Genomic DNA, 15,317 nt, shown 5'->3' with positions numbered 1-15,317 from the left:
AATGTGTTATATGCATGAAAAACACGGATATCAGAATGAGGCCTTACATAGTGTCCAGAAATGCGCTGGCCACCTGAGGGCCTACATATAGCTGATTCGTTATGGTGCCATGTGTCAGTCCCCCACTGAGCTAATATCATTAACCTAGTCTAAGTATAGGTCATCATTATCTGTGTCCTAGACAACTCCAATAAAATACCATTTCTACCCACTTACTACGCATTCTAGCTGGTGACGCAGATACCATCTACTGCCTTATTAAGAGCCCACTCCGAGGAGCATATTACACATACATGTTGTGTCTGTATTAAGATTGTATAGCACACTAACTAATGTAATTCAATAGGGATGTTCAGATGACTAAGGGGGTGGGTCGTCCGGCGTCACAGCGACATCACACGGCAGGCGGCCAATAGAAGCGGAGTGGCGGAGATGAGCGGGACTTAAACATCCCGCCCACCTCCTTCCTTCCGCATTGGCGATGTGTGCTGCCGCAGGAACGAGGAACAACATCGTATCTCCTATTGGTTCGACATTGCGAAAATGTCCGACGCTATACAGATCACCGATTTACGACGCTTTTGCGATCGTTTATCGGCGCATCTAGGCTTTACAGGTTGTGACATCGTTACCGGCGCCAGATGTGCGTCACTTTCGATTTGACCCCGACAATATCGCAGTAGCGATGTCGCAACGTGCAAAGTACCCCTAAGTTTCTCAGTGGGAAAAAAAAACCCTGCAGCATGCACTGTTCTCTGTATAACGGCTCTTCTCCACTAGCGTTTTTTTTCTCCTAATTCCATCGCATTGAGAAACGGATTGCAATCTTGCAAATGGTTTCTAATGATGCTGTCTCCATTTCCCTGTTTTTCTCAGACGATACACGGGCTCGCCTTGAAATCGCAGCATGCTGCGATTTGATGCGATTCTCAGCTCTCTCTCACCCCCATGCAAGTCAGAATCCGGGTGGCATGTGCATGTCACACGGATCCTGACACTTGCATACCGGGTCAGCCTGGCTATCGGAGAAATCTCCTGTAAAACCAGTTCTGGCCGTGGTTACATGCACTGAACCCTGGAGCTGTCACCTGAGCTCCAGAGTGCAGCCTGAACAGCGAGCGCCGAGTGATGGATTCCCCGGCGATTGCTGGTCAGGTCAGCACAGCTGCAGACAGATCAGGCAGATGCTGGAGCTCAGGTTACAGCTCCGGAGCTCAGTGCAGGTAACCGCAGCCAGGACTGGTTTTACAGGAGATTTCTCCCGTAGCCAGTCCTACGCTGCTTGCCTAAAAACTCACATAGTACTCGCATGACGCTCACATGTCATACGGATGCTATGTGAGGAAAAAACCACACACCATACGCAGATCACACGCAGGATACTCGACTCACATTTTGAGCTGAGTATCGCTGTGATTTTACATACATGCGTATGCCACCCGGATTCTGACTTTTCTCTCACCCCCATAGAATTTCATGGGGGTGAGGGAGCTGAGAATCGCATCAAATCGCAGCATGCTGCGATTTAAAGGTGGAACCGTGTATAGACATAAAAAAACGGGTTAAAGGAGACAGCCTCATAGGAAATCATTACACAGATTGCAATCCGTTTTTTCAAGTGATTGAATTTGGAGAAAAAAAACGCTAGTGGAGAAGTGTTCTGTACTACATGATAGAATTGTATCCATAAAAACGGACATCACTGGGATGGTCCGTGTGCCGTCAGTTTTTTCCTCGCACCGATTGACCTGAATTGGCCAGGCTTGCACGATTTCGGCAACAAATCGCAGCATGTTGCTACTTTTCTCTCATCCAGAATCTGGATGTGAGAAAAGCTGACCAACTGCTTTCCCTCATTGACTAAGGCTATGTGTCCACGTTGCTTTTTACCTGCTTTTTTCCTGCTTTTTTGCTGCTTTTTAAACTGCAGCGTTTAATGCCGAAATGGATGTGTTCTGCTTTTCAAGCAAAGTCTATGGGAATTTGGGTTTCTTGTCCGCACTATGCAGTTCAAACTGCGCCTTTTTCTGGCAGAAATTTGGGCAAAAACTCTGCTTTGCAGTTCAAAACGCAAATGGCAAAAACAATTGACATGTCAATTGTTTTTGCCATTTGGGTTTTGCACTGCAAAGCTGAGTTTTTGCCCAAAGTTCTGCCACAAAAAGGCTGCAGTTTGAACTGCATAGTGCGGACAAGAAACCCAAATTCCCATAGACTTTGCTTGAAAAGCAGAACACATCCATTTCGGCATTAAACGCTGCAGTTGAAAAAGCAGCAAAAAAGCAGGTAAAAAGCAGGTAAAAAGCAACGTGGACACATAGCCTTACATTGGTCTGAGTGCAATGCGAGATTTTCTCGCATTGCACTCGTCCGATTCATATGATTGTGTGAGTGTACCCATACAGTGAGACTAGCAAATTTAAAGTTAAAGGGGTATTCCCATCTCCAAGATCCTAGTAGGCGTAATAATAATATTAGCAAATACCTCCACATAGAAATGTAGTATAGTTCTGCTGATATAGCCATGTCTCTTACCTCATGTGCAGGGCATTGCAGCTTAGTTATCCATGGTTACAACCACGAGCAAGTAACTGTTACTACGTGAGTGCATGTAACCATGAATACTTGAGTTGCAATGCCCTGGACATGAGGTAAGAAACATGGCTATGTCAGGAGAACTATACTACATTTCTAAATGGAGGTATTTGCCATTATTGTTATTATTATTACTACGACTACTACATATTGGGATAGGATCTTTGTGATGGGAAAAACCCTTTATTGTTTGTGCAGAAAAAATTGTATCAGGTTCAGATAATGTGTTTTTCATTTGATTTTTATGGATACATTCCTATTCTTAACATAGAAAACTCTTATTTGATCATGTACATTTTAAACTGTTGATGTGTAAAAATAGATGTCATATGGATGTTACAAAAAACAGAAGTACGAATGACACACCAATGGCATACGGATAGAATGTGGATGAAAATGCATTTATTTTTTGTATGTATGTAAATGGCACATTTAATTGCTCTTGTGTACACAGCCTTGGGGTGCATTTACTCCCACAATTTTTGCTTTTGCTTGTATTAAAGGGGTTGCCCCATCTGGGATATTCATGGCTTCTGTTTTATTTTTAGAAATTAATTTAATTAACAAAAATATATCTGTCTTGTAGATTCCTGTATATAGAGGGGCAACCAGACCACTTCTGTCAAAGTCTGTCCATGCCAGCTTTTACCATGGAGTCGATGGATTGGGTGATGCACCAGATTCTACACCCCCTGATCTTGACCTTCTTCAGAAGGAGCATGCTGTTCTTGCAATGATTAGGATAATAAATGATTACCCTGGAGAGGTAAGTTATTATAGAAATACGTTCCAACTTTCTGTCTTTAGTTATTAACATGTGACATGGCTTAAAAGATTACTTTTTAAAGTTCTAGTATCTTTCCATAGTAAGTGTGTGATCAGGATTCTGGAATGGTAAACTGCATTTTGGCCACTCCTACATAATGTATGTCTATTAAGAATGTCTTGAAAATGCAGTGTGTCTGAGTTTTAGGGTATACACCCTGGCATATGACTCGCACGAGTGCAATGCGAGGAAATCTTGCATTGTACTTGGTCCCATATAAGACAATGTTGCAGCTCACATCTGCGAGTTTTGCCTCAGCCCTTAATGAACTGAGGAAAAAAATCACATCATACTGCGATTGTCTGCGAGAGCCATGTCTCTCGCACCTATTTAAGTCTATGGGTGCGAGATAAACTTCGGACTGCACTCGAATGTTATCCAAGTGAAGTGCGATATACGTGAAGAGGTGAGCCGTGTGATGGCTGGCATTGTTTCCCCTGACTTCTGTACATGTGAATGAGCGGGTGTGAGTCGTTACCTTCGGGATCATCCCCATTTCTCCTTGCTGAATCCTCGTCTTAGACGGTAGAGACGGAAATGAACACACAACAGTCTCTAATAAAAAAATAACTGGAACTCCTTTATTGTGGCTTGCTCTGTATCCATACTTCAGTTCAGGTCCGTAGGACCGCTCGTGCTGCTTCCAACTAACCTTATGGGAAAAACGCACTGTTCCTGGTCGACTTGCCCTGGGCACTGTTCTTTCAGCAGCCCCGTATAATTATGAGGTCCCGCTGGGGTCTCTTAGTCCCAACGTCCCACCGGATAGAGGTCGAGCTGCTGCCCGTTCTCTGGGGGAGGTCTTGAAATCTGGGGGGCTACCCACTTGCTAGGCAGGCCCTGGCACTGAGCTCTGCTTCTGCTTCAGCTCCTGCCACTTGACTAACTCTTCCTACATACATGCTAAACCCTCTGCTTTTCTCCTCCCTTCTATCTCATCTCCCTGGTAACCACCTTACCATCCTTCCTGTGTCCTGGTGCACCTTACTATAGCTAACTAACTACTCCTCCCATCCTCCTCTTGCTGCTTGTTTCCCTAGTTCCCACTTATTCTCATCTTATTACTAATACTACACCTAACCTTACGTCCTATTCCTAAATCTACATCTATAATAAGCCTGGCCTGTACCACATCCCCTGCCTAACATAGCACGAGGGACCTGGATTCTCTATACACTGGGTGCAGAATTATTAGGCAAGTTGTATTTTAGCGGATTTTTTTTTTATTATTGATCAACAACTATGTTCTCAATCAACCCAAAAGACTCAAAAATATCAAAGCTTAATATTTTTGGCAGTTGGAGTGTTTTTTTTTTAGATTTGGCTCTTAGGATGATATTTGTTTGTGCAGGTAACTACTACTGTGTAGAATTATTAGACAACTTAATAAAAAACAAATTCCCATCTCACTTGTTTATTTTCGCAAGGTAAACCAATATAACTGCACAAAATTTAGAAATAAACATTTCTGATATGCAAAAACAAAACCCCCAAAAATTAGTGACCAATATAGCCACCTTTCATTATGATGACACTCAACAGCCTACCATCCATAGATTCTGTCAGTTGCTTGATCTGTTTATGATCAACATTGTGTGCAGCAGCCACCACAGCCTCCCAGACACTGTTCCGAGAGGTGTACTGTTTTCCCTCCCTGTAGATCTCACATTTTATGAGGGACCACAGGTTCTCTATGGGATTCAGATCAGGTGACCAATGGGGCCATGTCATTATTTTTTCATCTTTTAGACCTTTATTGGCCAGCCACTCTGTGGAGTAGTTGGATACATGTGATGGAGCATTGTCCTGCATGAAAATCATGGGTTGTTTTTTTAACGATACCGACTTCTTCCTGTACCACTGCTTGAAGAAGTTGTCTTCCAGAAACTGGCAGTAGGTCTGGGAGTTGAGCTTCACTCCATCCTCGACCCGAAAAGGTCCCACAAGTTCATCTTTGATGATACCAGCCCATACCAGTACCCCACCTCCACCTTGCAGGCATCTGAGTCGGAGTGGAGCTCTCTGCCCTTTACCGATCAGCCTCTGGCCCATCCATCTGGCCCTTCAAGAGTCACTCTCATTTCATCAGTCTATAAAACCTTTGAAAAATTATTCTTAAGATATTTCTTGGCCCAGTCTTGACATTTTATGTTATGTTTCTTGTTCAAAGGTGGTCGTTTTTCAGCCTACCTTACATTGGCCATGTCCCTAAGTATGTCACTTGCTCCTATACAGCAGTCACCTGCTCCTTTGTATTGCCATCTACCAGGTGGATTTTTGTCCTCATATCCTTGTGTCCCTTCAATGTGCAGTTTGCATCTTGTAGTGCATACAAAGCAGTGGAAATCACTCTGGGCATGTTTTCTTGTTTGCCTTTTATCGCAGTCAGACATGGTCCTAGAGTGACTTTGTATCTCCTTTAGCACATATCTTGCAAAGATATACCTCTGTTTTCCTGCTTCATCATACCGCATCAGGTTACTTATCCCAGGATACACGTAGACACTTTGTATTGTCAGATTTCTTTGAAGTATATACTAGCCCCCTTTTGTATACACCACTTCTGGTGCTGCCACCCCTTTACTTCCTTTTCTGTTTACCATTTGCAACTGTCACTGTCCAAATATTTCTGGACCTAACTGTATATTCCCAAGATGAGTATTTGGTGAGTTTTTGATGTTGCAGATTTTTGGCATCTAATAACTAAAATTAGATTACTTGCGTTTATTTGTTTGTTTGTTTTTTTCATACATTTTTGACCCTGCGTTTTTAAATCTTATTTTAGTAATAGATAAAGCTGCTTTTTGTTTTGGTATTTACCATTGAATTAACTTTATTGGAATGGTCCTGTGCATATTTTCCGCATCTAATGCAATTCTGTGGGTGAAAATTTGCCCATAAAACTGTGTACTCGCAAGAGAAATTGAATCAAACATGCACTGCAGGTCAGTTTATGAGATGTAAAAAAAAAAACTACAGTGGGCATGAAATTTTTATAAGTTCCATCCACTTTTCTGGAACTGTATAACGGTGCGCTTTTGAGGCAGTAAAATATGCAGCATATAAAAGTTACCAAAAAGTCATTGTGAAGACCTAGTGATGAGTGAGCGTGCTTGGCATTACTCGTTACTTGATCGAGCATCGAGGTACTCAGGTACTTGTAAAGCTTGGCTGAGTATCGCTGGTGCTCAGATATATCTTCTGTGAAACATCAATCACAAAGCACAGGCTCGCTTCACTGGATAATGTGTGCAGGCACCCCAGGCAGACCCATTTGTAGACCCTCAATGGCTTACACTGGGGTTAAAAGAATGCTTTTGGACATGGTGTGACACAAAAAAACCAACCCTGCCCTCCCTCCTGCCGAAATGATCTGTTTATGTCTGGCTGTATGTGGGTAGAGACCCTAACAGGCCAATCATTGACTTTCCATAATGCTCGTTACTCCCGTCCAGTTCATCCGAGCTTCTCACCAGCTCGAGTCCAGGAACAAGCATTTTACATCTTGCCCATCACTAATGGAAACTTAACATTATGCAGCACAGTGTACAGATAATCAGAGCAAGTTACGTGTGTGCTCGGAAACTGTAGACCCACCAGAGCCAGATAGCAGAAAGGAAAAGGTCTAGCAGCACATCATTCTTCAAAGCATTAATAACTTTGATTCCTTTAGCACAGGAATATGTATAAAATGCTTCGCTAACATAATTTCTACCTAACAGTTCTTCCTCGTAGCCCCTAGTAAATGAGGACTAAGTAAATTGAAAGGTTTTTTTTTATTATTTTTTTTATCCATGTTCCAGTACCAATGGAAAAAAACCCCTAATTTAATGTTTTTTTCAAGAACGCTGCAGTGCTGGACCTTTTCCTTTGTACTACTTTGTATGCTAAATGAACTATGCTCATTTGAAGTCTATGCAAACTCCCATATTCATCAAGACTGGCACTTTTTTTAATTCCCCAAATTATGCCTGTACATGGTGCTCTTTTACATCTAAGACCTGTTATACAGAGGTAGAGAAATATTGGACAGTGACAAAAGTTTTGTCATTTTATCTGTTTAACAAAACATCCGTTATATAAGTTATATAATCAATATGGGCTTGACTCTCAGCTTTAGGCCTGTTTCACACGTCAGTGAAAAACACAGACATTTTTCACTGACGTGTAAAAACGCATATGTCCCTACGTGTGCTGTGATTCACGGCACACATGGGTTGTCCATGTGCAATCTGTGATACGTTATCTGTTATCCATGATTGCATATGGACGTAGACTCACCTGTCCCCGCTCCTGCTGTCCGTGGTGCTGAACTCTTCGGCTCTGCTGTGTTTCCGCCCCCACTGCAGCTACTTCCGGGTCGGCTGTTCCTGCATACATGAATATGCATGAGAATAAGAAGCTGGCTCTGAAGCAGAGGCAGCAGAGGCCAGAAACAAGCAGCACTGGAGAAGGTGAGTCAAAAATGCTTTTTATTTTCAATGTACGTGTTTTTCTGATACGTGTTTCATGGACCACACCATAGTGTTGTCCGTGGGACATCAGTGATGCCAGAAAAAAATGGACATGTCTCCGTGCGGAAATCATGGACACGCATGTACGCTGCACGGAGACACAGTCAGTGACTGATTTGTGAACAGACCCATTGATTTTAATGGGTCTGCCTATGTCAGTGATTCTGGTACGTCTAAAAACTAGCACATACAGTACTAGAATCACTGACATGTGAAACAGGCCTTAACTTGAGAGTAGTCAAATGGGCTATTCACTCATTAATCCAACATCAATTTTGCACGTAAAAGGTCTGGAGCTGATTTCAGGTGTGGCATTGCCGTGAATCCACAAGTGGTCAAATGAGCTCTGAATGGAGAAAAAATAGATCATTAGGAGGCTGAAAATAAGTAGAAATCCATCAGAGGGAATGTTAAGAGTGGCCAAATCAATCAGTTTGATGTGTTCTAAAAAACAAAATGCACTGATGAGATTGTGAATACTAAAAGACCTTGATGTCTTGATTTTGAAAAAAAAGCCCTTCACAACATTCACCCAAGTGAAGAACAGTCTGCAGGAAGTGTTCCAGTATCTAAGCTTACCATAAAGAGAAGACTTAATGAGAACTATTAATCAGCCTTAAAAAATAGAAATGCCAGATTTAGACTTTTGCCAAAAAGAAGCCAGCCCAGTTTTGGAAAAAACATTTGTTGTACAGATGAAATTAAGATCAACCTGTCCCTGAATTATGGGAAGAATAAAGTATGGAGAAGGTTTGGAATGGCTCATGATCCAAAGAACACCACATCCCCTGTAAAACATAGTGGAGGCAGTGTGATGGTCGGGCATGCATGGCTTCCAATGACACTGGGTCACAAGTGTTTATTGATGATGTAGCAAAAGAAGCAGCATTAATTCTGAAGTGTACAGGGCTACACTTACTCATTCGATTCAACCAAATGCAGCAACATTGATTTGGATGGTGCTTCACAGTACAGATGGACAATGACCAAAACATACTATCAAAGCAACCCAGGAGTTTCTTTCAGGCAAAAAGTTGAATACTCTGTGATTGCTGAACAAATCAGAAAATCTAAACCCTATTGAGCATACATGCCCCATGCTTAACCCTTTAACGACTGAGGACATACTGGTACATCCTAAATCATCAATGGGTAATTCCTGCACATGTCAGATTTGAACAGCTGACGTGTGCTTTGCAGGCACCGATGGATCCATGATCAACCCGTGCCTGTTAACCTCTTAAATCATGCTGTCAAACTGTGACAGCGCGATTTAAATGCCTGCTGATGTAAACATGCACCTTTACACCTCCATCGGCAGCACCAAGAAGAGATCACGGGGAGCCGATGGTTGCAATGGTAGCACAGGGTCAAGTGAGGACTCCTGTAGCTCACATGATTCACTTCCTGTAACAGTCAGCAGAGCAGCCTCTGTTACAGGAGATGAGCATTTCTGGTGATCACAGCTGTGTAAAATAGATGTAAAATAGATATAATTAGATCTACTTTACATAATGAAACATGTAGTGACAATAGAGAGCTAATACATCCACCGAGCATGCTCAATAGTGATCCTTGAAGCCCATTATGTAATTTGCTGCAGCGCCTTGTGAGAAGCCGGGCCTATTACCTCAGAGGATGTTCAGGTCACGGTGTCTCCGATGGCTCCAGCAAATCCCTAGGTTAGGTGGCAAATTATAAAGAGAAAAATAACAGAGATAGGAGACTGAGTTGTGGTGATATCTGCCAGGTATAAGGCCGCTGAAGGAAGACAGACACCAAGGATTCTGTGAAAACGTAAATGAGGAACTTTACTTAAATATCTTTAGTCAATCAAAGTTGTTTTTCCATTTCCAATAGATAGTCATTTCATAGCAATAAATAAAGAGATCTCTTACACAGTGGACTAGTTCAAGCGTTTTTCCTATCCCGGCCTTGGGAAGATGGGATGTCACTAGCTATTGAATTAACTGCGTTTTTCAGTACTCTGTTGTTGCAGAAACGGGGCGCTCTGAATAGGGTGATAATTACACTCCCCACATATCTCAATGGAGGTCTCTCTTTTTTTCTGCTGCATCACAGCAACTCAACCGCATCTAACCGGTTTTTCTTTTTTAACTGCCTCCTCAAGCTCTGCCCCAACAGCCACTTCCTTGCTTTCAAATCAATTGCAATACCAAAGCAAGGCAGTAGAGGGCAGGACAACGCTAAATAATTTACCTCCTCCCAAGGTGGGGAATAGGTGTCACAAATGTAATCACATAGATAATACAGAACACACATTAGTAGTGGCTTTTCTGGTCACTACAATTACACCCACTGCGACTGCTCAGTGCAGTGATTTCTATTGTTGTCTGGACTTCTAAATGTTTCACAGGATATTTTTGTTCAATCCCTTTTAATTAAAAATGAAAATCTACCTTAATTGCATCTCAGTTTTTTCATTTTAAATAAAATATAGTGGCATGTAGAGCACAAATAACGAAGTTTCGGTCACTGTCCAAATTTTTGTAGACCAATCTGTGTGTCTAGTCAAAAGATAAGGGCTTAAAGCTTGTAACATAGGTTATATGTATCTGCACATGTTGCATTTTTTACTGCTTTTTTTTCCCCAAAAAGCAATGTTTTACTGTCTCAGCAAACTGAATGGGACTTCTGAAGTGTCATGCCCGCTGTTTGTTTTTTTCCTTGCAAATTTGAAGCAGCTTTAAAATCTGCAGCATGTCAATACTTTTAGGATTTTTGCAGATTTTTTTTTCCTCACCCATCTTGAATACTAATAATAAAAAAAAAAGATTTATACAGTGGTTTTTCTGCCAAGACACATTTGTGATGCTGAAATGCCTGCAACAAGTGCTTGGACTAGTATGACCTGTCCACAGCCGTAAATGCAAGCAGAAGGAGCCTGAAGTATCCATGAACAGAAAACGTTCGCTGCACACTGCTTGGTTTTTTGCTTATTTAAAGATATGTTTTATTTTCACATTCACTGCAGGTGCACAAATAAATCCGGAAAGAAGTTGAAAATTATTTACAGAAGATAATCCGGCAAATTAAATAGGCGACCAATTTGATGTTTCAACCATAATATCAGGTCTTAGGGCTGCTTCTCACTTGCGAGTTTCTCGCAGTAGAGCAATGCGAGAAAAACTCGCATTGGAATCGGACACATGTTAGTGAATGATTCAGCTCTCATCTGCGATTTTTTTCGCAGTCCAAATCGGACCGAGAAAAAAATCGCAGCATGCTGCTTTTTTGCGAGTTTCTCCAATGCAAGTCTATGGGAGCGTGTAAAAAATCGGATGTCACGGGACGGCATTCACACCATCTTAGTGACATCCGATTTTCTAAATTCATTTCTCGCATGTTTCCTAAAACACTGGAAACGAGCGATGTCTCCCAATGTCTGTCAATCACTATTCCCTGTCAGTCGGTCTCTCCCTCTCGGTCTCTATTCTCTCTCTGTCGGTCCGTCACTATCTCTGTCCCTCTCTCACAGTCTGTCGGTCAGTTTCCCCCCCTCTCTCATACTCACCGTTCCCCGATCTCCGGCGCGGCGCTGCACGGCTTTCTCACTGCTCCGGCGCCTTTTACTATTTTGAAAAAGCCGGCCGCTTATTAAACAATCTCGTATTCCCTGCTTTCCCCGCCCACAGGCGCCTATGATTGGTTGCAGTGAGACACGCCCCCACGCTGAGTGACAGGTGTCTCACTGCACCCAATCACAGCAGCCGGTGGGCGGGTCTATACTGTGCAGTGAAATAAATAAATAAATAATTAAAAAAAATGGCGTGCGGTCCCCCCCAATTTTAATACCAGCCAGATAAAGCCATACAGCTGAAGGCTGGTATTCTCAGGATGGGGAGCTCCACGTTATGGGGAGCCCCCCAGCCTAACAATATCAGCCAACAGCCGCCCAGAATTGCCGCATACATTATATGCGACAGTTCTGGGACTGTACCCGGCTCTTCCCGATTTACCCTGGTGCGTTGGCAAATCGGGGTAATAAGGAGTTATTGGCAGCCCATAGCTGCCAATAAGTCCTAGATTAATCATGTCAGGCGTCTATGAGACACCCTCCATGATTAATCTGTAAGTTACAGTAAATAAACACACACACATGAAAAAATCCTTTATTAGAAATAAAAAACACAAACACATTCCCTCATTACCAATTTAATAAGCCCCAAAAAGCCCTCCATATCCGGCGTACTCCACGGACCTCCAGCGTCGCTTCCAGCATGAAGGTGACAGGAGCTGCAGAAGACACCGCCGCTCCGGTCACCTCCAAGCAGCAACTGAGGTGAGTAGCGCGATCTGCTGAGGTGTCACTGAGAATACCCGCTGTCACCGCTGGATCCAGCGGTGACAGCGGGTAACCTCAGTGACACCTCAGCAGATCGCGCTACTCACCTCAGTTGCTGCTTGGAGGTGACCGGAGCGGCGGTGTCTTCTGCAGCTCCTGTCACCTTCATGCTGGAAGCGACGCTGGAGGTCCGTGGAGTACGCTGGATATGGAGGGCTTTTTGGGGCTTATTAAATTGGTAATGAGGGAATGTCTTTGTGTTTTTTATTTCTAATAAAGGATTTTTTCATGTGTGTGTGTTTATTTACTGTAACTTACAGATTAATCATGGAGGGTGTCTCATAGACGCCTGACATGATTAATCTAGGACTTATTGGCAGCTATGGGCTGCCAATAACTCCTTATTACCCCGATTTGCCAACGCACCAGGGTAAATCGGGAAGAGCCGGGAACAGTCCCAGAACTGTCGCATATAATGTATGCGGCAATTCTGGGCGGCTGTTGGCTGATATTGTTAGGCTGGGGGGCTCCCCATAACGTGGAGCTCCCCATCCTGAGAATACCAGCCTTCAGCTGTATGGCTTTATCTGGCTGGTATTAAAATTGGGGGGGACCGCACGCCATTTTTTTTAATTATTTATTTATTTATTTCACTGCACAGTATAGACCCGCCCACCGGCTGCTGTGATTGGGTGCAGTGAGACACCTGTCACTCAGCGTGGGGGCATGTCTCACTGCAACCAATCATAGGCGCCTGTGGGCGGGGAAAGCAGGGAATACGAGATTGTTTAATAAGCGGCCGGCTTTTTCAAAATAGTAAAAGCCGCCGGAGCAGTGTGAATGTCGTGCAGCGCCGGGGATCGGTGAGTATGAGAGAGGGCTGCTAACTTCAGTCACTCAGGGGATTAGCGGTCAAGGGTGAGTCCTTCACTGGTGACCGCTAATCAGGACGCGGCACAGACAGAGCCGCAGCATGACAATGAAATCGGGTTAAGTTCACCCGAGTTCATTATGACAGTGCGGCTCTGTCTGTGTCTGCTGTCATCTGCCATTCAGCTCTGCTACATGGCTGTCTGTGTCTGCTGTCAGCGGCCATGTAGCAGTGCTGAATGGCAGATGACATAGTAAAAAATACGCATTACACACGCATTACACACGCATTACACACGCATTACACACGCTAGTAAAATCTCAGAAATAGCATCGCACTTGCGTTGCACTCGCACCTAACGTGAACTAAAATCAGCCGAGTTTTTTTCAGCCCAGTCGGACCGATTTTACTCGCATAGATGTGTTTCCACCCTTATTCATAGAGTCGCTGTGTCTGCTGTGTTGCATTGGGATTCAGTGGATTGTGAAATCCATGAGGGAGGTACATCAAGGGTTAATGCTTTGAATGGCGATGAAGCGCTCCCGTGCCTTCTCTTGTGCCTGCATCCCTGATATTATGGTTGCAACGTCAAATTGGTTGCATATTTAATTTGCCTTTATCTTCTGTAAATAATTTGCACCTTCTCCACCGATTTATTTGTGCGCTTGCATTGAATGTGAAAGGAAAACATATCTTTAAGAAAGCAACAAAATTCTTCTGTTCTTGCAGCAAATGCTTAACATACAGAATAACATGTCCACTATCATTTCATAGTGGCAGAAATTGGGCACAACATATGGTTAAATAAAATGGCAGATTTATGAAAAAATTGCAATTTTCACTCCACTACCTCAATTGTGCATTATCTTTTAGAAAATATTGGTGAAGATATTGGTCAAAATGCACACTACACCCTCAGATCTTTGAATGGTGTAATTTGTAAAATGGAGTCACTTATGGGGGTTTCAATGGTTTTAATATTCAGCAAATGTGACATGGTGACCAAAAACAATTTCAGCAAAATTTGTATTGCAATATCTAAACAGTGCTCATTCCTTTCAGAACTCTGCTATGTGACTTAAGCCTGCTTTACACGGGACGACCAATCGTGCGATTTCACGATCGATCGTACCCACCCCCGTCGTTTGTGCGTCACGGGCAATTGATTGCCCGTGGCGCACAAACTCGTTAACCCCCCGTCACACGTACTTACCTCCCCGGGCGACATCGCTGAGGGCGGCGAACATCCACTTCCTGAAGTGGGAGGGATGTTCGGGGTCACGCCACGCAGAGGCCGCCCAATAGAAGCGGAGGGGCGGAGATGAACGGGATGTAAACATCCCGCCCACCTCCTTCCTTCCACATAGCCGGCAGGAGTCGCGGGACGCAGGTAAGCGATGTTCATCGTTCCCGTGGTGTCACACGGAGCGACGTGTGCTGCCACGGAAACGATGAACACCCGGCGCCATGTTTCATAAATGATTTTATGAAACCTAGCGACGAGTACACGACTCACGATTTGTGAGCGATACTGCGACGCTAGGAGGTGTCACACAGGCTGACGTCGCAAGCGACGCCGGATGTGCGTCACAAAAAACGTGACCCCGACGATCTATCGCACGATAGAGCGTCTCGTGTAAAGCACCCTTAAACTGTAGTGTAAGGCCACATATAGGTTTTTGCATAATACATTGTGAAGTGTCTTTTCTCTTAACTCTTTGGAGAATGAAATGATTAGATCATAATTGTTTTAAGGGTACACACACACTATCAAATAGCTGATATTTGGATAGCACTTGCTCCAATGTTATATTTCAAGCAGTGCCGACTAGCATTTTTTTTTTTTCGTTTTTTTTTTTCCTCATGCCGAGTCTGCAAGAGAAAAAGAAAATACCACATGCTGCGATTGACAGTGTATATTGGACAGCGTGCACCCATTCAAGTCAATGGGTGTGTGCAAAACAATGGACTACACTCGAGTACCATCTGAGTACAGTCTGATATATGCTGAGATAGACAATGGATAGGATGGAAAAAGTAAGCTCTCCATCTTCTCCGAACCTGTGCTCCGATTCTTGCACAGGGGAGAATTCAATCACAGTGAATGACTCACGGCTCACACTCGCAGTAAAACTGAGCTGAGTGTCATTTACAGTACATACAGTATCGCATCCAATTCTCTGACTTGAGAAAATCGTTGACTGA

The 15,317-nt window shown here is 43.4% G+C and overlaps 1 protein-coding gene across 1 annotated transcript in view; it reads left to right on the top strand.

Moving 5' to 3' along the window:
• Positions 1-15,317, top strand: part of LOC142291833 (inosine-uridine preferring nucleoside hydrolase-like) — a 40,681-nt gene that overhangs the window by 8,863 nt on the left and 16,501 nt on the right. Inside the window, exon 3 of the mRNA XM_075336679.1 lies at positions 3,182-3,361. Coding sequence (XP_075192794.1) covers positions 3,182-3,361 — 180 coding nt within the window. The remainder of the gene's footprint in view (positions 1-3,181; positions 3,362-15,317) is intronic.

Source organism: Anomaloglossus baeobatrachus, chromosome 2 (assembly GCF_048569485.1).
Source record: "Anomaloglossus baeobatrachus isolate aAnoBae1 chromosome 2, aAnoBae1.hap1, whole genome shotgun sequence".
Lineage (NCBI taxonomy): Eukaryota > Metazoa > Chordata > Amphibia > Anura > Aromobatidae > Anomaloglossus > Anomaloglossus baeobatrachus.
The sequence above is the reverse complement of the archived record's forward strand: the minus strand, read 5'-3'. Positions and strand labels throughout refer to the sequence as shown.